Source organism: Marmota monax, unplaced genomic scaffold (genome assembly GCF_021218885.2).
Source record: "Marmota monax isolate L192 unplaced genomic scaffold, Marmota_monax_Labrador192_F-V1.1 WCK01_AAM20220418_F8-fsc00171, whole genome shotgun sequence".
Taxonomy (NCBI): domain Eukaryota; kingdom Metazoa; phylum Chordata; class Mammalia; order Rodentia; family Sciuridae; genus Marmota; species Marmota monax.
Genome location: NW_026694658.1, coordinates 203,755 through 229,336, shown reverse-complemented (window position 1 = coordinate 229,336; position 25,582 = coordinate 203,755). Strand labels below are relative to the sequence as shown.

The window sequence follows — 25,582 nt, the reverse complement described above, 5'->3', positions numbered from 1 at the left end:
AGAATTCAAACCCAGGTCAGTTTGATTCCAGTCCTTGCTGCTTTTAACTAGGGGCAGCTATTCAATTTTTATGTATTGTCTTTTCACTAAATTTCACTCCTCCCCTTCCTTGGACAATGGTGAAATTTATGTAGCAGATAGCTCCAACTGATATAAAGGAGTTAAAATCCAGTATTAATCTATCAACAAATCAATTTGATACAGATTTCTAAAGACACTTTGTGGACTGGATGTTTGCAAAGGAGGGTATACTTAAAAATGAGTATAGATCGAGGATTGCAGATGTGATCTCTGTGTCTGGTACACTTTGTTCCTCTTCACTGCCTATTAATTTCTGAATCTGCAGGACTCAACTCAGATGCCAGCCTTCCAAGGCATTCCCAATCTGGGTTAGATGGCCCCTGATTATGCTTCAGCATCATGGCCTTACATCTAACAAAGCATTTGCCACACTATTTGTTCTTTCACTTATCTCCTTCAGTAATTTTAAGAGCAGGGATTGTGCTATGCAGCCAATCTTAATGTTTGTTGAAGGTATATTAGTTATGAGTTTAACTGTATGTCTTGAGACATAGAGTTTCATAAATGAAAAAAATTGAAGCTCTAAGAAAAAACATTCAAAGTCATACAGTTAACAAATGGCTTTGGACCAACACACCTACCTTCAGAATATAGAATCAGGACCTCTTTGCAAGAACAAAGAAACATAAAATAATATGCTATCAGTATTTTTTGCATCCTGTGGCAATAGGTCCCATTTAAATAAATTCCAATGAATAATTCTGCCCCATGTAAAACATTCAAGACGGCGTTAACCTGTGTTGACTCTAGAATAAAAGGCTGAATGAGTAAATTTAAAAGTTGCTGATAACTTTTTATAACCAAGTCATTCTAAGATGTCACTCTAAGTGCCATACTTGTGGTTTTTTTTTTTAATTCCACTGTACAAAAAAACTAGTTATTGAAAAATATCTGCTCATAGCAAATAACCTCATTCACTATGTGATCATGATCCTTTATCTCTGACAGAGACTTGCTTACTCAATATATGAAGGGGCATCAGGCCTCAGGAAAGATAAGCTGTAGGAGAATGAAACCAGAGTATATCAAGTAACAACATTCTTCCTTATTGGGATAAACTTAATGGGTTCAAGCAAACCGATATTAAATGGAAAAGAGCATGGTTAAATGATGGAGAATGAATTAAAGGGAGAGGCTGATCATAATCTTGCCATTGCAACATTACAACAGCTAAATATAAGCTACCTTACTAATGAGGTGTAAGAATACTAAGGGTACTTAAACTGAGCACAACTTCAAATCCTAAGAAACTTGAATAACCAGCCACAGAATAAGCATCTCTTTAGTGTGACCCACATCACAAAAGATCATCAAGAAACTGAGAAATATTGGGGCTGGGGTTGTAGCTCAGTGGTAGAGCACTTGCCTACAATGTGTGAGGCACTGGGTTTGATCCTCAGCACCATATAAATATAAGCAAATAAAATAAAAGTATTGTGCCATCTACAACTAAAAGCATTTTTTAAAAAATTAATATTAATAGAACAATAGTTTTCTTTTTGGTAGATAATCTGTGCTGCCTCCCATCCACCCCACCCCCAGTCCCCCAAAAAAGCATGTGGAAGGGGCATTCAATCTCAAGGCTTTATTTTAAAATTTAATTCCAGATGCCTCTTTATAGCATACATCACACTTTCCTTCAAACTTGAAGGGAAAAATCCGTAAGAGTTCACCACATTTGGATGTTATTTTTTAGCATAAACTTTTGTTCTTCTATAAGAAGTATCTCTCTGGATTCAAACCACAAAAATAACAATGAATGTTACATTCATTGTGTGATTTTAACCTACAAATTAAAATTAAAACTGCATTGATAGTTTATGATCATTTTTCAGTCACATGTAGTTGTAGTTGATTTCAAATGTTTGGTAGAGGTGATATTAAAACTTGAAGTATTCTAAGAAAACACCATTCATGCTGATATCATATAATTATATTTCTGGGTTAGTCTTTTACAAAGTCTCTTTTTAACTTTTATCTTCAAGAGCTACCTTCTTTTTTGCTGTTCTGACTGGTGACCTTTTTCCTATGAAAAGGAAAGAGAAATTCAATCAGAAATTCTATATATATTGACTTTCCATAACTCTGAGGGTTTAATAAACACTGAAACTTGAATATCAAAATATAAGAGGCACAGGAACACAAAGATGCATTAAACATGGTCTCTGCCCTATAGAAAATCATTATCACATAGAGGAGACAGAAACATCACAACAAACTACACTAGTACAGTCTTTGATCACTTTCATACTTATAAGAAAGACGGATTCTAATACTAACTTAATAATAGAAGTTCACATTGATTCACTGCTTATTAAATACTAGACACTGTTACAAAGTATTTTACATGCATTAACTCAGGTAATCTTACTAACAACTTAGAAGATTCCATTATCCTCATTTTATAGATACAGAAAATGAGACAGAGTGGTAAAGTAACTTTCCAATTATTTTACACTAGTAATAAATGTCAGATATGAACTCCAACAATCTGATACTCTGGCCTAGTAACTGATGAATGTCATTAACTAAATGGTAACACAGCAAAAGGAAAAATTTTTGAAAAAACGTTTGCATACTATATTATAAATACTATATTATATACAATATATACAAAATACTATATTATATACAAAGTTCTATAGTATATATTAACTTATCCAATCTTCCAAGGCTGAGCAACACAGTTTGTATTATTTTTATTATTGGTACTAGGGATTGAACCCAGGGGCACTTAACCACTGAGCCACATCCCTAGCCCTTTATTGTATTTTATTTAGAGTCAGGATCTCACTGAGTTGCTTAGGGCCTTACTAAGTAGCTGAGGCTGACTTTGAACTCACGATCCTCCTGCCTCTGCCTTCCTAAGGCATTCGGATCATAGGTATGCCACTGCTCCTGGCCAGCGTTTGAATTATTTACATAATTATTTCCACTATATATAGGAGTAAAAAAATTTGGGTGAAGTGACTTGCACAAAGTCACAAAGGAAAGTAGGTATTCGAATGAGTTTTCTGGCTCCAAATTCAGTTTTTCCCTCTATTACACCAGATGGAGGGCTGAGGATACAGCTCAGTTGGCAGAGTGCTTGCCTTGCATGCACAATGCCCCAGGTTCAATCCCGGGCACCACAGAAACAAAACAAAACAAAAAAAACAGAAAGTCCTGGGTCTAATCCCAATTACCATATAAAGAGCATACACCAGGTGGAGTTTATAGTGCCTAGGTAACAAGATTCAGGTTTGTAGCCCACTGGGGAAGCTGGGCTAAAGGCATGAACTTAAGTTACCAGTCCCTGTGAGGTAATGCATGCCTGTACTCCAGGTTACTTAGAGGGCAGAGGCAGGAGGATTCCAAGTTCAAGGTCAGCCTTGGAAACTTAGCAAGACCCTATCTCAAAATAAGGACTGAGGAGGTAGCTCAGTGGCTCAATGGTACAGTGCCCCTGGGTTCAATCTCCAGTACTACAAAAAACAAAACAAGAATTATCAACAGAGCTATGTGTTAGAGCTACAGGCATGGAAGAGATCATTAATAGAACATCTACAGTGGAAAGGTAAGCAAGAACCAGATCAGATTGGGTCTTGTTTGTATGCTGCATTAAGAAATATGGTCTTCAAATGTATGAATTGCCAGATCATTGTAATGTCATAGTAGCTAATAAAAAATAAATAAAATAAAAAAAAAAAAGAAAGAAATATTGTCTTTAGGGCTGGGGTTATATCTGCAGCCCTATACCCACTTTAATAAACAGTGGTAGAGAGCTTGCCTGGCAAGTGTGAGGCACTAGGATCAATCCTCAGCACCACATAAAAATAAATAAATAAATAAAGGTATTGTGCCCATCTAAAACTGAAAAATAACTAAAATTTAAAAGAATAGAAAAGAAATAAGGTCTTTAATAAGGAAGTGGAAAGAAAACCAAAGCAGGTGATATGACAAGATTTATACCAAGTATCATCAAAGTCTTTGGGCAGCTATTTTAATAACCCCTAGAGTATAAATGCTACAGACATAAAAATATTTAAGGTGTAATTATTTAAAATGCTAATGTAGCTTATTAAAATTTGATATAGCCACTATCTTATGCTCCAGCTGATTTTTTCAGTTTTCATAAACACTGGTCAGTTGCTGCTCAGTGCCTTCAAAGATTGCATATGTAATCCTAACTTTTGAGATCATACAAAGAATAAGGTTTGTAACATTTCTGATATGACTACTTTCCTCCATACATAATAAAGAAATTATTAGAATCAAGCAATTTTATTAGAGCATATATCAACCTATTACTGGAACTTGAAGACTGCCATTTTTCTTAAATAGTAGAAAGAGTAAGACTGTTCATTATTTTGGCCTACTACTACCAAAACATGTACAATACAAATTCTATGCTTTAAGGAAAAAAAAAAAAAAGAACACTAGACTAAGTTCCTATAAAATATATCCATGTAATACTTTTTAGAGCTTACAATATGCTTCAGCAAAAACCTAGGATTATACTGAAATTCTACCCAGAATATAAAGCTGGTCCTAACTATTGGCTTCAGTTGCACACTGTGATGCAGACTGTGTGGAGATGGTGGGCAATACCATTCTAATTTGAAGTGAAATGAACCCATTAAGAAAAAAAATTATTTAGTTGTAAATGAACACACAGTATCTTAACAACCTTAGCCCCCCATATTTTCTTTTCTTTTTTTGGCACTGGGGATTGAACCCAGGGGCACTTACACATGGAACTACATGCCCAGACATTTTATTTTTTATTTTGAGACAGGGTCTTGCTAATTTGCTTAGGGTCTCACTAAGTTACTGAAGCTGGCTTTGAACTCCTGCCTCAGCCTCCCAAGTTTCTGGGATTACATGCCTATGTGCCACCACATCTGGCTTGAATCCGTATTTTCAAATATGGAAAAACCCAGGTCATTAATGTACATATATAGAAAAAAATTCAACATCAAATCATCTTACTTCCCAAATTACAGGCAACCTGAGATATTATTTTTATCACATTTTATAATGGACCATAGACTATTAATTCTACCTCTAAAACTGTATCTTACAGAAAAATAATGCCTACCCTAACTATATGATTGAGTCAAACAGCAGCTTTTTTTTTTTTTTTTTTTTAACCATATATACTTACCGTTTGTCTTTAGATTTCTCTAAAAAATATTTTGGAGTTGTACTAATACTTTCCCTTTCCAGTGGTTTCTTAATCATCTTTTTCTTTTGTTTGCTGAAAGTTACAATGTGGGAAAGGAAATAAATTAAGTGCAACTTCATTCAGAAAAACAACAGCTAACATTCATTTTGATTCTTGATCACAAAATTCATTTTTAAACTACTTACAGGTTTAAGGTGGGCTACATCCACTTTAATAAACTAGCATTTACAGAGTATCTCAAAGGTACGATATATTGAACTCGACTTTTTAAAAAGGCACTGATTAAAATAGGCAACTTTATACCCTTTATCAACAAGCATTAGAATCTGATTTTGGTCAGTTAACTGTTTTATATGATTTTATGAACTAAAATAACTCTAAGTATACTTCACTCACATTGAATAATTTTTTAAAAGTCTGAATAGTTAAAATTTCAAGGATGAGAAAACTGGCAAGGAAAGAAAACATCATTTACAAGTATTTAGAAGCAATGTTTTTATCTTAAATGCCCTAAATGCAGTACTATTAGAACTATAATGTCAAGAGATGGCACAAATCAATATGGTAGGAAAATAGCTTTGAAGACATGTGAACACCCATGTTCACAGCAGCTAAAATGTAGAAACCACCAAAGTGTGCACCAACAGATGAATGGATAAATAAAATGTGGTACATGCATACAGTGGAATACTATTCAGCCTTAAAAAGGAAGGGAATTTTGATTATATTGTATAGGGGAACTTTGAGGAAATTAAAATTATGGTAGATGAAATAAGCCTATCACAAAAAGATAAGTACTGTATGATTCTATTTAGAGTAGTCAAAATCAGAGAAACATAATAGAATGGTAGATGCTGGGGCCTAAGGATGGGAAAATGGGGAGTTACTGTGTAATGGATATAGAATTGCAGTTTTTTAAGAGGAAAAGAATTGTGGAGATGGATGGTGGTAATGCCTACATAACATAATGAATGTATTTAACATCGGTGAACTGTACACTAAATGGTTAAGATGGTAAATTTTAATGTGTATGTATAAGTATGCAACAATGAATCCCACTAATATGTATAATTATAATGCTCCAATAAAAAATTTTTAAAGATGATAAATTTGGGGGCTGGGTAGTAGCTCAGTGGTAGAGAAAGAACCTGCCTAGCATGTATGAGGCACTGAGTTTGATTCTCAGCACTACATAAAAAAATAAATAAAGTAAAGGTATTTTGTCCATTTACAACTGGAAAAAAAAAAGTGATAAAATTTTATTATGTAGTTTACCCCATACTCAAAAAATAATAAAATAAGGGCTGGAAGTGTAGCTTAGGGGTAAGAGTGCTTGCCAATCATTAATGAGGCCTTGGTTTTGATCCCAGGTACCACAAAATACATTAATTAATTAATTAAAAATTAATTTTTAAAAAACCCCACACAATAAAAAAACTGAATGTTGAGCAAGAAACAAAGTAAAAGGACATATCTAGTTTGACACCATGTACAGGAGATCCCTGACAAGGATGGGTTGACTTGCAATTTTTAAAGCTTTATGATAATGCTAAAATGACACACATTCAGTAGAATCTATATTTTGAATTTTAACTATTCCTGACTAGCACTATGCAGTACAATATTCTCTTCCAATGCTGGTGGCAGCAGAAAACCAAAGCTCCCAGGAAACTACTCAATCATGAGGTAAACAACTGATACTCTAACAGAGTTGCTAAACTATGATGTTCCGTAGGGGAGTAGATTAAATGCATTTTTGACTTACAATCTTTTCAACTTATAGTGGGTTTATCAGGATGTAACCCCACTGAAAGTCAAGGAGCATCTATGTATAAGATCAAAACCACTTAAAACTAAACAATATACTGTTTGAAGATATATACTTATATTATGAAATAAATAAAAAGCAAGAAAACAAAACAAAACAAAAAAACCCAAAAAGTAACAATGTATATGCAAACAGAAAGAGAAGGTAAATTCAAGATTATACCTTAGTAGCTTCTGGAAACCTTTTATGTACTCTGGTACTGGACATCCAGCCTGCTGTATAACATTGGCAACACTGAAAAGGAACCCCATAAACATAAACCTGTATCTTGTCAAAGTACAACATAAAAGGAACTATAACTACACAAAGTACTCCAGTAGAGTGTTCTAATATACAAAAATGTGGATTACTGAGAAAACCATCTACTGGACTGAAATCATGTAATGATGAAGAACTTTAGATAGCAACCATTTTAACATTAATCAAGCCCTAAAAAACTACTAGGCCAAATCATAGAGGAAACACTGAATGAAGCCAGTATCATGCTTAAATTTATTAAGTGGTAGTGTTTACTATGGAGTTGCATTAAACTTTTCACATATAGTAACTTATTCACTCCTCACAAGAACCCTAAATACTATTATTATCCCTATTTCGTAGATAGAAAACTATGTTTTACACTATGTTGAGGTTGCTAAGGAGACCTCAGGTGGATCCAAAGCTGTTGGAATACACCCCCTATATAAGCATATGTGAAAGGCGCTCAAAGCAATACTATTTCCAAGTTCTAATAACAGAAGGAAAGATAAGACTGTTCATTTTTCCTTTTTCCATGGCTAAAATTTAGCTGCTTAACACCATTAGCAGAATTTGGGACATAGCTATTTTGTAGTTATCTGTTTAAAAAAAATACATACAAAAATAATAAGACAATTTTGCCAATTGGATACTAAGGTACTTTTCCTAATTTACCTTCTTAATAATGGTTTATCATCTTCAGTGAAAAATGTAATGGCTTTCCCTTTATGCCCTGCTCTTCCAGTTCGACCTAAGAGAAATCAGACCATAAAAATTTTTTTTGGAAGTTTCAAAGGGACTCTCGAGGTTCACATAATAAGTGATGGGTTTTCATAGCATTAAAAAGTGAGTATTTCTAAAGGATGGATGAGTGGGCAGCGCAGAGGAAGAAAAAATAAAGAGAACTTACCTATCCTGTGGATATATTCTACTGAGCTGGTTGGAAAGTCATAATTGATCACCAAATTCACACCTTTAAAATCAATCCCTCTTGCAAGCAAGGCCGTACAAATAAGAACCCAGATTTTTCCTGCTCTAAAGCTGTGGACTGTATTATCTCTCTGTTTAAGAAAATATATATTAAATGCTGTATTACCAAGCTAGAAATGAAAAATGGGCACTTCATAAATTTAATGCCAGTATTTCTTTAAGGTTTTGAAAGTACACATTTACCTGTTGTTGTGTTCTTTCTGCATGAATAACATCCACATTAATACCCTCATATATGAGCTCATGAAAAAGTTCTTTAGCCCTTTCAATGGACTGAACAAAAACAAGAACAGGTGGACTGAAACCCTTTTAAAAGAACAAAAGCAAAAGTTAGTACACATAACTCATAAGGAATAATACAACCAGACATATATCATAATATGATTTTAGTTCACAAAAGAACCAAATTCAATTTATTGTACTTTCACGGCCAAATGCCTCAGGCCAGTGGTCTAAATCTGCCTTCATCTTCCTCACCATCCATTCTCTACAATGAGCTCTTTCCACTTAATTTGAACAATATTATTCATCATGTTAATTCAAATAAACTTATCAATTACTTTTTAGTCACAATACTGGATGTCCATTCTGAAACAATCATTTCTTGGCTTATATGCCTCAGAATTTCGATTCTGCTTGTAATGTAAAAACTTGTTTCTTTAATTGTTATCTTAGTCTTTGGTTCTAAGTTCTAATATAATTTCTATCTTATTATATAAAATCTCAGTATCAACCTCTAAGCAGATTATTTTTATATTTATATCATTGAACCATTGAACCCTGCCTCTTTCAAATCCAAGTTTCTGTATCTTCAAATGCCCATATTAGTACTTCTTAGCCTTTTTATTTTGGTTTACACACTCCTTTTGGCATCTAATGAAAGTGATGAGGCTTTCTAACTGGCAACCACTTATTCACACAATCTGACATACAATTCACAGACTTCCCAAAGTTCATACATTGCTAAAAAAAAAAAAAAAAAAAAACCAAGAATCTCTGCTGTATTATGTCTATATGATTATCTTTGAAAACCTTAAAATTTCCTTGTGGCAAGTGATACCTTTAAGAATGTTGATAAAATGAACACATATAGAATTTATTATGTGCCAAGCACCATTTTAAGTACTATGTTTATATTAACTCAAATACTATTAATAGTTCTATGAGGTAGACATTATTATCCCACCTTACAGATGAAGAAACTGGAACAGAGGGGAGTTAAATTGCATCAAAGTACAATGTTGGAGCTATAATCTTAATCCAGGTAGTCTGGCTCCAGAGTTCATGCTCTTAACCTCTAAAGCATACCACTTATATCATTGACAATTACTTACAAACACCTTATCAGCTGCCACACTTGTTTATTTTCTCCTTATCTCTGCTCAGTCTAATTTAACGGCCTAGTAATTATTTTCCTCACTTTCTGCCTTTTTCTTTACACCCCATCTTACATACTATGGTTTGAGTAATTTTCCTTAAAAATTATGTGGCCACATTCTTCAGAAATGTCCAGGGGTCTCTCTCAACCTGACCCTAACTTCACTGTCCAACCTAATCCTTAAATTCCCACCATACACCCTGCCTTAGATGTGTAACCTCTTCATTAGTCTCCAAACATATAGTATGCACCGCCACCTCTTCAAGTTTTATTCAGGCTGCTCTCTGAACTGGGAACACTTTCCCCCTCCACCATTTGTCCTATAGACCCTCTTTCAGGGCTCTGATTAGCAGGATACCTTGTATAAGACTTTCTCCAACCAAATGAGCTTACCCCAATAGTCCATTATGACCTTTGGATGCTTTTGCTTTTTTTAGCATTTTATCACAAACTATATTATATAAGTATACTTAACGTTATCCCTTAATTAAGACAAAATTTCAGGGTGCAGAATTTATATTTCTTTTTGCTTAGTATATATGACCCACAGTACTTAACTTTTTAAACTATGGCTTCTACTCGGCACTTACCAAAGGTACGACAAAAGAAACCCCCACTCAGTGTCTAACTCATTCTACAATGCCCCAGTTCTTCTGTAACGAACCAACAGAAGGATGTGGGGATGAATGGGACATATACACAGAGGGGAAAAATATGCTTTTAACAGCATCAGGTGGGTCTTCTCCTAGCCAACTCTGAGGCAGGAGAGACAGACTCACCACCACTGGACCACTAAGTAAGTGGCAGTATGATGATGAGGTATTGTGGAGCCTCCCACCAGGTAAGACTTGGTAAACCTTACCAAAACCCACATACCTTTTTAACAAGTTCTCTCATGGCCAAAAGTTTTCCAGTCTCAGACCCAACAAAGAGAAGTTCTTGTTCTACTGTCTCTACTGCAGAATTCCTGAGGAGAAAATATATCTAGTAGTTCATGAGAGCCACTTTTTGCTTTCCCTGCTGAACTCTAAAATAATAATCAACAATTTTACACAGAACTCCATAAAATCAACTTTTCTACTGTCAACATAAGTAAATATTTATACTTTAATTTGAAAGTAGAATTGTTATTTTAAAATGTTTTGTTCTAATTATAAAAATGTTATCTTTTGAGGAAATTTTTTAGGAAATATTCAAGTTATATAAGCCAGGCATAGTGGTACATGTCTATAATCCCAGCTACCCTAGAGGCTGAGGTTGGAGGATCACGAGTTTGAGCCCAGCCTGGGCAACATGGCATATCTCCATCTCAAAACAAAACAAAACATACAACAACCACAAAATAACAATATATATTATAAAAAAATAAATAAATTACCTACAATTCTACCATTTTAGAATGAATTTTTATGTTTTATTGTATTCTAGTCACAATTTTCATGTGATTATTTGTTAAAAATTCTAAATATAAAATTACTGGGTAAAATAATGAGAACATTTTTAAGGTTGTTATTCTATATGGCTAAACTTTCTTCTTAATGATTAGAGGTAGGCTATATATACAATGACGATTAGAGGGAGAGGTATTAAAGCTTTATTTTTTCCCATTCTGTTGTCTGCCTTTAAATTATACTTATGGTAAATTGGCTCTGCTTTCTTTTTATGAATTTTAAGTTTAAAGCAGACAGTATATTCTTTATTGTCCCATTTTGCTTCTTTTTTTGGTGGGGTCGGGGGGATGGAGTCTCACTATGTTGCCCAGGTTGGCCTTGAACTCCTAAGCTCAAGTGATCTTCCTAACTCAACCTCCCAAGTAGTTAGAACTACAGGTGCATACCACTACATCCAGTTTTCTCTTCCATTTAATATGATGTCACAAGAAATTTTTTAATATAGTCTTTATATTTATTGTTTCATTGTTGTACAATATTCTGTTGGTCACAGTATAATTTCCCTGTACTGCTTTCTACCACGATACATTTTTTTAATATAAAATGCTCTCCTAAATTAACTTCTGCCTCCCTTCTTCCTTCCTTTTTTCTTTTTTGGTGCTATGGATTAAAGCCAGGGCTTCACACATGATAGGCTCTACCACTGAGCTACAATCCCAGACCCTACCAAATTATTTTTAAAAAGGAATTATAAATCAATCAATTATGACTTAACAACAACAACAAAATTTCTTTAAGTAAAACTCTTTTATGTAAGACTCTCGTGCCAAACAAGCTATCTCCTTGAGTCTAAGAATCACGTGTATTTGAAAATAAATCAGTGGGATAATGTGCAACAACAATTAGTTACCTTGCTCCAATGGATATAGTAATAATATTGTCCAAGTTGAGTCTGCACCACTGTTCAACATCATATGCAAAGGTTGCACTGAACATAGCTCTTCTGACCTTGTGGGATGTGCAGGCCAGGAAAATGAAAGCCAGTTGGTCTCTAAACCCAGTTTTGCCATCTTCAAACAGTTTGTCTGATTCATCTACTACCAGCCACTCAACACTAAGAAATAACAGAACAATTTGTAAACATTAAAACTATAAGATCCAAGACACTTCATTAAACTGTGGGGACACATGAGGAAGTCAAACCATGATTCTGCTTTTCAGATCCACTTTATCATGTTAGAAAAAGGTATCATACCAGAAAAAGATATATAAGAAAAATAAGCATGAAAAATGTAAAAATGTAAAATAAACCTAACTCAACAAACCTATTAGGTTCAAAGATGAGGTTCCATTACAACAGAGTTTTGCATAAATCTCACGAACTTCATCATTTTTGCTGAAAGATAAGCAAAGGTCTAGGGCAATCAAAATGCTTATCAAAATGTTCTTCCAGACTAGATAGTTATTTTCTCTATGAGTTTAACGAAAACTATTATTGTCTACATCAACATTGATTTAAGTTAGCAGATAAGCTCCAAAGGGAAGTAATACAAGTAATTGAGAATAAAATATAACCAACTAATGAAAAACACACATGAAGGACATTAAAATATTATCTGTACCTTGTTAGGTCTATTCCTGGTGGATCTTGCTTCAATAAATAGATGAGTCGATTTGGAGTAGTCACAAGAATATCTACAGGAAACAAATGGTAAAAATTGCAAAAAATAAGTCACATCACTTTTGTGTGTGTATGTGTGGGGGGCAGGGGATGGGGTGTAGTACTGGGGCCTGAACCCAGGGGTGCTTTTCATTTTGAGTCAGGGTCTTGCTAAGTTGTTGAGGCTAGCCTAGGACTCAGGAGCTTCTGGCCTTAGCTTCTTGAATCATTGGGATCACAGGCCCGCACCAACACTGGCTAGGTATATCCCTCTTTAAAGAAATTAAGCCTTCTGAATCTCAAGTCAATAACGTTTCATTGGAAGGGGACAGAAAAGTTACTGACATAAAAGTTCTTCCTTATTAGAAAGCCAATAAACATTTTTTTTTTCCATGATAGCATAAACTACTGTATCTCTTTTATTTATTTGGACAGTCTTCTCAACTTCTAAGAGACAAGAATAATATACAATCCAACAATTTGATTTTCAAACTCCCCCCCCCAACACACACACACACAGAAAAATACCTTTTTTAAAAAAAAAATATTTATTTTTTTAGTTGAAGTTGGACACAATACCTTTATTTTATTCATTTATTTTTATGTGGTGCTGAGGATTGAACCCAGGGTTTCGCACGTGCGAGGAGCGCGCTCTACTGCTAAGCCACAACCCCAGCCCTGTAAAATTCTTTCTTTAAATGAAATTTTACTCAGAACTTAAAGATGAAAGACAAAATCTGATTATCTGGCTGCTGTAAGGACAAGGAGGTAATCCATTCTTACCTGCAAGAGTATTTTCATGGCAGATTAAAAATCAGTACTATAAAGCAGGGTTTCTCAGCCTCAGCACTGTTAACATTTTAGGTCTGATAACTTTTTTTTTTTAATTTTTTAATATTTATTTTTCTTTAGTTTTTGGCGGACACAACATCTTTATTTGTATGTGGTGCTGAGGATCAAACCCAGCGCTGCGCGCATGCCAGGCCAGCGCGCTACCGCTTGAGCCACATCCCCAGCCCTCAGATAACTCTTTTGTAGAGGGTAATCTTGGGTATTATAAAATATTTAACAATATCCCTGGCCTCTAACCCACTATTAGCTATTAGATTCCCTTCCAGTTGCAACAATTAAAAATGTCTACAGATATTCACAAATGTCCCCAAGGTGAACAGAGATAGGCAAAATCATCTCACCATTGGTATATATTTATATTGCCATTGAGTGGAATAGGGAGGACATCTCTTTAGTTTCTTTAAAAATAACACTAATTACATACATGGCTTTTAACAACTCTTATGTGGTAATTAGGATATTTACAACTTCCAAATCCCTTGCTTGCTCTATATCCCAAGCATGAATTTCTTACCAAACTTCTTAGATGATTTAGGTCCAAATTTCTTGGCTGCTACTGCTGCTTTGTGGATCATGTGTATCCTGAATCCTGTTCCCTCAGAGATTTTAATTAACTCTCGATGAATCTAAAACATAAAATGATAAAGAGATGAGGTGCTACTTGGACAGGGTGGATATGCTTTACATTATTAATAAATTTATCAACTCATGAATACCTCAAATTAAACCTATAATAATGTGATTAACCTAGCATATTAGCATTTTAGAACTTCAAGACCAAAGAGGATTCAGTGGTTTTTTCCAAGACCTAATAAACTAGTTTCAAGAGATAAAACTAATATTCCTTCAATCTGTTAACATATTGTTCTTTTTAGAATACAGAGTATTATGAGACTATTTCATACTTTGTATGTGTCTTATATTAAGCAAATTGATAGGGTGGAACAGCTCATAGTTTTACTTTCTCAAAAACTAAGATAAGGTTTCATTTTTTCTAAGTAGAAAAATAAAATTTTAGAAATATATCACAGGAGCTTTTCAATTTCAAGCATCTTAAAACATTTACTTCTTCAAAGTATAAATGATAAAATCATCATGTTTTAGAAAATTATAAGAAGTCTTAAAAGACTGGTCCATATGCAGTAATATACAGAACACTCTATACAGAATATTTGACTATGACAAAATACATGGGTCTTATTATTTTTTTTAATGGCCCTTATTCTTTTGAGATCCTTTTAATTAACCTTGCTAAAATCAATGAAGCAAACACAAATGCATTCACTCAAAAGCTGTAAGTCATACCTGGCTGGCAAGTTCTCGTGTTGGGGATATAATTAGGGCTCTGAAGCCTTTATTTGCAGGTTGTTTCAGCTGCATTAAAATGGGAATGCTAAAAGCTAAAGTCTTCCCAGATCCTGTTGGAGCAGAAGCCAGAAGTTCCCGACCCTGAAAATGTAAAATAAGTACAAGGAAAAGTACATAAAAATTCCAGAGCCTGATCAAATTATTCTGTCAGTCATAAAAACAACAAAATTAAATTAAATTATCCAGTTGTTCAAGTCCTATTCACTTTCCTATCTTTTCCCATATTTGCTTTTCTATCACTCTCCATTCTTGTTATCACCACCCCAATAGTCTCTGAGCATTGGTGTTTAAGTCCATTTCAGTGAGTGGACAATGCAAACAACTAAAATCCAAAGAGAATTACATCCACTATTTCCAATTTTTCTTCCCCACTGGACTTTTTTATAAAAGCAAAATCACAGAATCAACTTACTATCCTGACATCTGTACTGCTCAATCCTTAAGGAGGATTCTGTTAAATAATTAGGTTAGAAATCAAAAGTGGCAATGACCTGACAGAGGAACTTATAAGTAACAATGCATTATTGAAATTCACTAAACTGTGCACTTAAAATCTATGCATTTTATTATACATGTATTTAAGTAATCAAAAGTATGAAGAAAGAAACTAAGTTGGGTTATGTACAAGAATTTTAGAAGGCATTTGTTTCTGAAATAGCTTCTGGACATTAAAAACCCAATTAACAATGTAAAGATAAACATACTCCCTATCCTCAGAAGATTCAAATGTTGCAAGAAAAAGAACAAGCACTCTCTCTACTTCCTGGCTGCCATGAGCTAAGTAGCTTTCCTCAGCCATGCCCCTTCAGCCACGATGCTCCACCCCACCTTGAGCCCAGAGCATTGGAGTCAGCTAACCATGGACTGAACCTCTGAAACCTGCTTAAGTTGTTTTTCAGGAAAAGCTTCCAAAACCCACTCAAGGATGGTATGAAACCAGCTTTTCAAGAATGGATGTGCATAGGAGAAGGCAGGTCACCCAGCCCTTTGATGTTTTAAGCTCAAAATCCCCCATCAGATGATGATACCCTCTGCCAAACAAATGTGAACTGTGAAGAAGCATGATAATTATCTATACTGGTGCAAAAGAACCCTAAAAATTTCCCTTCTTACCATCCCACTAACAATCAGTATCTCCCTTCCTTTTAAATTCCTCCAATACTAGCTAATCAGGGAGGCAGATCTGAGCTTCTGGTCTCTTAGCCCAGTGACACACACTTATCTTTTTCTTTTTGAAAACACACACACATACAGAAGAAAAAGAACACACTAAAACCATGGAGAATCGAGGTTGGGCTGAAGAGGCAAAGGGTACTGATAAAGGAAAAAGATCACATCTAACTATAGTGATCAGGACAAGTTTTACGGAGGCACAGGCATTTAAGATGGACCTTAAAATCAAGTGAAGGATTTTAACAGGGCAGATAAGGCAGAAAGGATTTTAAGGAGAGAGGGAAGAGAATGAGCAAACACACAGAGAAAGGAACGTTACAGGCATCTTAGACCTTCATACTCACATGCAGCATAACTGGAATAGCTTGCATTTGAATTGGTGTAGGTGTTTGGAAGCCTGCATCTAGAATGTTCTGAAGCAATCGAGAATTTATTTTATATTCCTGCTCCAGCTGCTGAAATGTAGTAATTGGGTCAGGAAGATCGGTTCCTTGGATATGAATCTTGTGTTTATTCCGGAAGAAGTTTATCTGAAAAGTAAAGCAAAGGGGCCACCATTGATATTGTCAAATAAATACATTCTCAGATACTGTAAAACAACAGTAACTGTTTCTGGGATAAGCTTCAGCAACACATGAAACTTTCTGATTAAATCCAAGTCCCAAAGCAACATAGATGGTAAGTATATTTCATAGACAGAAGACCTTCCTAATAAAAGTACCTATGCTTTCTTCTTATTAATGTGTTACTGCCATAGTCATACTTATATTCTTACATAACTTCTACAAGGTAAGCACTGAATCCATCTATTTTCTTTATAGTATACAAATGCCAATGTTTTTCAATAAAATGCTTTTTACAACTCTATTAAAAAAAACTCTATTTATTAAAGCTGAATGCCAAAAGTGGAGTTTAGAGGTATTTATTTGGTATGTGTCCTCATTCTCTGTCTCAGAGACAGCCAAATTCTAGTTTCTGTAGTGAAGCAGGCTGCAGTGATCTCTATAGTTAGCTAGCTATATACACATCTCCATCAGCAACATGGCAAGTGTATAGCAGACACAATAATGATATATTTGATGTTTCTTCTATATCCTACTTCCCTTATTCTGTCCCTACAGAACAAGTTTCTCAAGAATTCTAACCTCCTAATCCCTGTCTGAGGAAATCTTTCTAAATCAGTGAACTCAATATAGAAAGAGAGCCAAATTTTGTTTATCAAACAGGGTTAAGAAATTTGAGAAATTTAATTCTAAAAATACTAGTAATCTTAAAATTTGAGCAGGTCAAGAATTGTTGAACACACATATCTATACCTATCTAAATGGAAAATCTTCAATTATAACTTTAAGCTTTTAAGTTTTTCCACAACAGTACAAATATCTATTTGCTTTAATTTATCATTAAAGTAAAACCTAAACCTAAAAAAATATAATTATTCTTCGATCTTAACATTCACTTTTACTAAAAGAAAAAGAAATAACCCAAGTTTAGTGAAAAAGTTCCTGCCTCAGAAAAACATAAACTTTAAGGGCTAAGACATTTTTCTAACCTTTTCCTTTCTGAGATGTTCCAACTTTCCCGAAGTTAGTTTATTCTCTCCTTTAACTTTTTTATCTTCAATCTTTGCTTCCACAGATGATACCCACTGTATACTATTATCTTCTTCTTGAGAAATAATTTCTAAAACACATTTTTAAAATTAAAAGATTTTAAGTACAACGGTCTTAGAGGTAGCAAACAGGCCATACTTTCACCTGAACAAGAAAAAATAACAGCTGTGCAGCTAGGTAAGAGAAAGTAATAGGCAAGTTGTGTTGATAATCAGAGCTCTGAAGCTCACTCTCTTTTCTTTGTTGGTTGTTTCAGCTGCATAATATGTGAGATGACTGCATACTTGAAAAGAGGGAATTCATTGAAAAAAATTACATGATCAGTAAGGCAATCAGCTTCTTTATATCCAACAACCAGCTAGAAAGAGGATAAAAGAAAGATTTTCACTTACAATAACAATGAACACAACAAAATACTTAGGACTACTCAATACTGTAAAGAGAGCAATTCTCCATGTATCTATAAATAACACAGGTTTAATTAAAAATTAGATAGGATTGTTTTGGTGACTGGACTACATGACTACCATTAACATGGGGGAACAAATAACATAATAGTAATGTAAGAGAAACCTCAAAAACTTTAGGAATAATGAGCAATATATCCCACTGGAATTTTATTTTAAAAATATTTTTTAGTTGTAGATGAATACAACATCTCTTTTATTTATTTATTCTTATGCAGTGCTGAGGGTGGAACCCAGTGCCTCATGTATGCTAGGCGAGTGTTCTACCACTGAAACACAGCCCCAGCCCTCCACTGGAATATTTGTTTTTCCACTCCACTGAACTTAAGTGACATACAATAAACTGCATATATTTTAAAGTGTATTTGGGACTGGGAATGTAGCTCAGTGACAGAGTGCTTGCCTAGCATGCATGAGGCCCTGGATTCAATCCCCAGCACTATACACATATAAGCATATAATTTGATGGGTTTTGACATAAATTAATTAAGCACTCAGCACATTCATGGTTACTTTCATCAACCCCAAAATTTCCTCATGGCCTCCTGTAATCCACTGCTCCATCCCTAGACAACTTCCAATTTAATTCCTGTCACTACAGATTAGTTTGCCATTTTTAGAATTTTATATAGTTGGAATCATGTAGGTACTAATTTTAGTCTAGCTTATTTTATTTGGGATGGTTATTTTGAGATTCATCTATGTTAAAGAAGGTATCACTAACTTAACATGTTATTATTAGGTAGTATTTCATTACACGGACATACAATTTGTTTATTCTTCCTCTGCTGAAGGACATATGGATCATTTCCAGTTTGGGACTATTACAAATGAAGCTGCTATGAACATTTGTATACAAGTCTTCCTGAGGACACTTTTTTCCTTTCTCTTGGGTAAATATCTATGAATGGAATAGCTGGGTCATATGATAGGTACACGTTTAACTTAAAAAAAAAAAAATCCCTGTTTTACAAAGTAATTGTATTGTTTTATTAGCAACAGTGTGCGAGTTTATTTCTGTACATTCTTGCCTACATTTGGTATAGTCTGTCTTTTATTTCAGCTATTCTAATGGGTATGCATTAGTATTGCATTTCATTTAAATTTGCCTGATAACTAATGATTTTGGATATTCATCTTTTATATACTTATTGCTACGGGGATATAATCTTTGATTAGTGAATACAAGTTTTTTGTTTGATATACATGTTGCAAATATTTTACTCCCTATGGCTTGACTTTTCATTTTCTTAATGCCCTCTATTGATGAGCAAAAATGTTTAATGTCCAATGTATTGATTTTTGCTTTATGGTTTGTGCTTTGGGTGTTCTAAGAAACCTCCACATACCTCAAGGTAACAAAGATAGTTTTCCTATTTTCTTCTAGAATCTATCTTCTATAGATTTTGCATTTCAATCTGAGTTGTTTCAAGTTAACTTTTGCATATAGTCTGAAATAAGGGATGACATCAACTTTTCTCCATACCAATCCTACAAAATTTGTCAAAAAGACTTTCCTTTCCCAATTGAATTGCCTTAGCACCTTTGTTGAAATCTACTCTGTTTGATCTATTTATTTCTTTGGTAATATCAACTACCTTGATTTGTAGTCAGTTAATTTTATATTAAGTCCTGAAATGAGATAGGGTTAAGTCTTCCAACTTTATCTTTTTAAAAACTACATTGGTTATATGAAGTCTTTTGATAATTTCTACAAAAAAGTGCTGCAATTTTAATTGAGACTATACTAATTCTATAGATAACTTCAGGGAGAAAATAGTTTCCCAGTCAAAAACATGATATGCCTTGCTGCTCTACTGGATTTTTATTTTCTTTTTCAAATATATTATAAGGTCACAGTGATAAAATCGAGCCGATATTGGTATACAAACACAGAAATACCAATGGAAGAGGAACAAAGCCTAGTATAGACCTGAATATTAATTAAAGTTGAATACAACAAAAGATGTATTAAAATACAATAGGGAAAATATAGATTATCAAGTACTCTATCACAGGATCAAAGATTTCAATACAACAAAATGAAACTACAAACAAGAAAGCAAGAGAGAATTTAAAAAATAATAAACTTAAATGTCAGAACTCCCCCTACCCCTGCCCAAGACATAAAGGAGAAGATAACTTTAACCTATAAAATGGAGGAAAAAATAATAATAAAGGGCACATGAAAAACTGGAAACACATTAACATATTAGTTTTAATAAATTGATAAATGAATGAATAACCTGGCACAAAAAAGGCCAAAATACATGAAGAGAAAATTTATAGAAAAAGAAAATTCTCATATATTGCTGGTGTCTCTCATGATAAATAATTTTTTAAAAGTCTACTCCTGGGGCTGAGGTTGTGGCTCAGTGGTAGAGCGCTCACCTAGCACGTGCAAGGCACTGGGTTTGATCCTCAGCACCACATAAAAAAATAAATGAATAAAATAAAGGTATTGTGTCCAACTACGACTAAAAAAATTTTTTAAAAAAGTATATTCTTTACAAGACAGTTGGCATTAACATACCCAAATCATTACCAATTTGTAAGATCTTGAATTTTCCAATTAAAAATACATATATGCACAGGTTGTGTGGTAGACTCCTGTAATTCCAACAACTTGGGAGGGTGAGGGAGGAGGATCACAAGTTTGAGGCCAGCCTGGGAAACTTGACGAGACTATGCCTCAAAATAAAAAATAGAGGACTGAAGGGGCTGGGTTGTGGCTTAGCAATACAGTTCTCACCTAACACATGTGGGGCACTGGGTTCAATCCTCAGCACCACATATAAATAAATAAAATAAAGGTATTGTGTCCACCTACAATCAAAAAAAGAGGACTGGGGATATAGTTCAGTGGTAAAGTACCCTGGGTTTAATCCCCAGTACTGCTATATAAATGAAACAAAATTTTAAAAATAGTTATATGTCTATATATTTTATCATACATCAATGTTCTATATATATTTAATGCTAAATGGTTCTAGTATCTACTTGTATTTCTGGCTACCTAACATTTAAAAACTTTTCCCAAGTTTACTGCATGTTTTTCTTATTAATAGTGGGGAAAGGTTTTATCAAACCTCCTTGCAGCACTGCAATGACTACAAAATGACACTTACATGGTAACAGCAATTTTCTGAAAATACAATAAATATCTATCACAAGGGAACTTGCCAAATCAATTATGGGCCAACCCTACAATGTATATATAATAGGATACTACACTGTGTTACTCTAAACAAAATGGTATACTTCCTACTGACAAAATGTTTCTGATGAATAATTCTATAATTTAAAATAAATATAATTGTTATAAGAATTTATTGGATGATATACTCACATATACACATAAAGTAGAACATTTCTGGTAACACTGCAACAACAAAAATGTAGAAGTGACCTAAATATCCATCACAGGGCTGGGGATGTGGCTCAAGCGGTAGCGCGCTCGCCTGGCATGCGTGCGGCCGGGGTTCGATCCTCAGCACCACATACAGACAAAGATGTTGTGTCCGCCAAATACTAAAAAATAAATATTAAAAAAAAATTCTCTCTCTCTCCCTCTTTCTCACTCTCTCTCACTCTTTCTTTAAAAAAAAAAAAAAAATATCCATCACAAAGGAACCTGTTAGATTCTGTTGGGTGAGATACTGGGGAATGAACCCAAGGCCTCACACATGCTAAGCATGTGCTCTATCACTAAGCTACAACCCCAATCCCTTAAATCAGTTCTTAAGTCAACTATGGAATGCACAATGAGATACTGTGCTGTGTTAAAAATGAACAAAGAGGACATTTCCTACTGATTCCAAACAATTTCCAAGATACTTTTTTTTTTTTTTAAAGGCTGGTCACCATGGCATGCACCTGTAACTGGGGAGGCTAAAGCAAGAAGAGTGAGAGTTCAAGACCAGACTGGACAACATACAGACTGTCCCCACAAAAAAACAAAAAACTAGGGGGGTAGGAGGGAGGGAGGTTCACATTACAATTTATATATAGACTATTCATGTTTATAGACTATATCAACATGTAAATAGAAGATTCATATTTTTAAGGAATACAAAAATATATATGGATAAAATATCTCTAGAAATACATAAAAGAAACTGATTAGCAGTGGTTACCCCCAGAGAAATACAGGACTGGAGATAAAGAGTGAGAAGAAAATTTACTTAAGTTATACAACTTAAGTATCTACTTAAAAAAACAAACAAACAAACAAACAAAAAAACAGTAAAGGGCCAGGAAACAATAGATATAACAGAAAAAGAAAAATACTCCTACAGTATGATACAGAGGGTGGAAATCCTATGAAAAAATAGGTAAAGAGTAAGACCTCCCAAGTCAGAAATTTTGAAATGTAAATGTCCAGTAAAGCATATGAAAAGATGCTGAACCCCACCAGTAATCAAGAAAATATAAATAAAAAAGTTTCATTCATTAGATTGGCAAAAACTTTAATCCAGTAATATTCAGCATTGACAAAGGTGTGGGAAATCATTTTGTAATGTATGTTGAAAGGAGTGTAAATACCCTTTCACCAAGTGCTTCCACTTTGGGGATATTATTCTACAGAAATAAAAGCACATATGCAAAAGGATATATGTATGAATACCTTTACTATAATCTTTATCATAGCAACTACATGGAAACAACCTGAATGTCAACAACTGAAGAATGGTTATATATTGTTTGACTTATAAGCATACATCTTTAGTTTGTGTGTGTGTGTTGCTGAGGATTGAATCCAAGGCCTCAAGCATGCTAGGCTAGCACTTTACCACTGAGCTATATCCCCAGGCATTTTTATTTTGAGAGGATCTCACCAAGTTTCCCAGGTTAGTTTCCAACTTTCAATCCTCCTGCCTCAGCCTCCTGAGTATCTGGATTACAGGTGTGAGTCACCCCACCCAGCTAGTATGTACTATATTATAACTGAAAAAAATTCAATAGAAAAAAACATTGAAATCCAACACTAACCTGAAATCAGCTTCCTCCTCTTTTTCTTGTTTGGCTCCCTCTTCTTTTCAGTTAGGCCCTCTTCTTTTTTCTCTTCATTTTGGAGTTCCTGGTGTGTTTGTGATACTTCACAATCACCTAAGACAGACTTCTTGTTTCCAAAGAAGTCCAGTCCCTGCATCACTTCTGAAGAATCAAAGTCATATTTCCTTTTCCCTACCTAAAACCCAAAAAAAATTTAAATGAAACCTGACAGAATAGTATTGTTTTCATCCAAGAAGGATTTGCAATAAGAACATAAAACAAATGACTTCCCAACTTTTTTATTCTTTCACCAAATATTTGTGGAGCTGATGAGTATGTTTGGGCAAAAGGAATCTAAAAAGACCCCTTTTTTTGACTTTATAATAGTAACAATAATCATAATAACATGAACTCTTACATATATTTACTCTATGTCAAGCAGATTTCTAAGCATTTTATATATATTAAATTACTTCATTCTCACAGTAACTCTATGTACAGCAAAAAAGAGCAGTATTACAGATGCAAAAAGCAAGGCATTAGGAAGTAACTTGACCAAGGTCTAGAAACTATTAAATGGCATTTGAACCCAATACATATTGCTCAAGAACAAATACAGATCCAGCATTTGGACCCAGAACATGTGGCTGAAGAACTACAGTAAACTGCAATCAAAAGAAACACATGTTGCACGGGGCGGGGGTGGGGTGGAAGTTTGGGGTGGTGTCTCTATTCCCTTATAGAGAGGTTGACATTCAAGTTTTTCCACACTGGACCCCAAATGATTTCTCTCAATTGTCACTACTTTCCCTATGTCAGATCTCTTATTCCTAACTTGCTCTTCTCATTGGTCACTTAACGTGCCGCGGGTTGGAGCAATTAAAAGAACCACGTCCGATACAGCTATATGCATATCAAGCCAAACCTGGTAGACTATAATGGAAAAAAAAATATTTCTGAAATTCCTTTCCACCCGTTTTGGGAAAAGTTCCTTTTAAAAGGAATTCCGATTTTGTTTTGAATAAGAAGTAGGGAAAGAGTTTCTGCATCAGGATCAATCATGTCTACCAAAGGCTCTAAAAAGATTCATTCGGAAGCTAGCATTGGCTAGGCCTGCGAGTAAGCTGAATTCCCAAAAGGAAAAATACCCCAAGAAAGGGCAGGGCCAGAACACGGGGTCTCCCGAGTGCGTTGGCTCCCTCCGAAGCCGGTTTATTCTCACACTCCTGTTTCTTCTCAGTCACTCCGGCCTCGGTCCCCTACGCACACTACCTGGAATCGAGCTGCGTCTGCTGAGAAGCGTTTCACGTCGAATTTGGCTCCCGCACCTAGACGGCGAAAGAGATCGTGGACATCCATCTTTACCCAGAAAGCTTCGCGAGCTCATTGCGTCTGCGCAGTCGACTTCCTTTTCCGGACGGCCTTGCTTCCGGCGGAAGTGCCTCGGGGGAGGAGCCTGCCTGTGATTGTGGGCTGGGTGGTATTGTCGTCGCGTAGTCCGTCTCTACTTATGAATTCCCTCAAAAAAATGTTAGTATCCTCTTATGCCCAGGCCCTGTTTAGATTTTTTAGGGAAAGTCTGGTGAAAAACATCTCAAGATTCCTGTCCTAAGAGAGCTTACATTATACTGTTAACAAATTAATAAGACAACCTAATTTTGGTTATAGTTTACTACAGTTTTCCTCTATAGTCTACCAGGTTTGGCTTGATATGCATATAGCTGTATTGGACGTGGTTCTTTTAATTTCTCCAACGCGCGGCACGTTAAGCAAATCGAAAGGTGTAATTGGTAGAGAAGAGTGTGGGGGATTGCTTATAGCTAGAGTAATCAACTCTGAAGTAGTGATATTTGAGCTGAGAGAAGGCATCCCAGATAGAGGAAATACGTGTTGGAAGAAGGGAAAAGATTTGGAATTGTGGGAATAGAAGATCAGGGTGACTGGAGCCAGGCTGCAGTGAGAGAGTGTTATAGATAGAGTTGGAGGGATAAGTAAACTAGATCTCAAAAAATTTCGTAACCAGATCATGATAAAGAATTTGGATTTTAATGTAAACATGCTAGGAAACTATTGAAAATTTCTATATAGAGAGCAACATGATTTAGTTTTATCATTTTATTTTTTATTTTATTCATTGCATTTGTATTATATAAAATTGCTTACTTCAGTATTGCCTCTCTTCTGGAAGTCATGAACTCAGGGATCTGTTTGCTTCTGTGTTCTGTCTCCAGTTTCTATGCACTTTCCCATCCAACTACTAACCAGGCTTGATTCTGCTTAGCTTCCAAGATCAGGTGCATTCAAGGTGGTACATCTATAGATAGTTCCTGTGTGCTCTCAAAAAAAAAATATTAGAGAAATGAATAAGTGAATGCTTGTAAA

General features: G+C 34.7%; 1 protein-coding gene across 1 annotated transcript; it reads right to left on the bottom strand.

Annotated features, from left to right (window-relative positions):
• Positions 1 to 1,651: 1,651 nt before the first annotated feature.
• Positions 1,652 to 24,610, bottom strand: Ddx52 (DExD-box helicase 52). The gene is given in 16 exon segments (XM_046423241.2): positions 1,652 to 2,081; positions 2,083 to 2,107; positions 5,228 to 5,320; positions 7,239 to 7,310; positions 7,989 to 8,064; positions 8,224 to 8,374; positions 8,487 to 8,609; positions 10,558 to 10,648; positions 11,983 to 12,186; positions 12,695 to 12,767; positions 14,099 to 14,210; positions 14,890 to 15,033; positions 16,470 to 16,655; positions 17,678 to 17,808; positions 23,198 to 23,396; positions 24,473 to 24,610. Coding segments are annotated over 16 exon segments (1,800 nt in total). The 5' UTR covers positions 24,560 to 24,610; the 3' UTR covers positions 1,652 to 2,048.
• Positions 24,611 to 25,582: the final 972 nt, after the last annotated feature.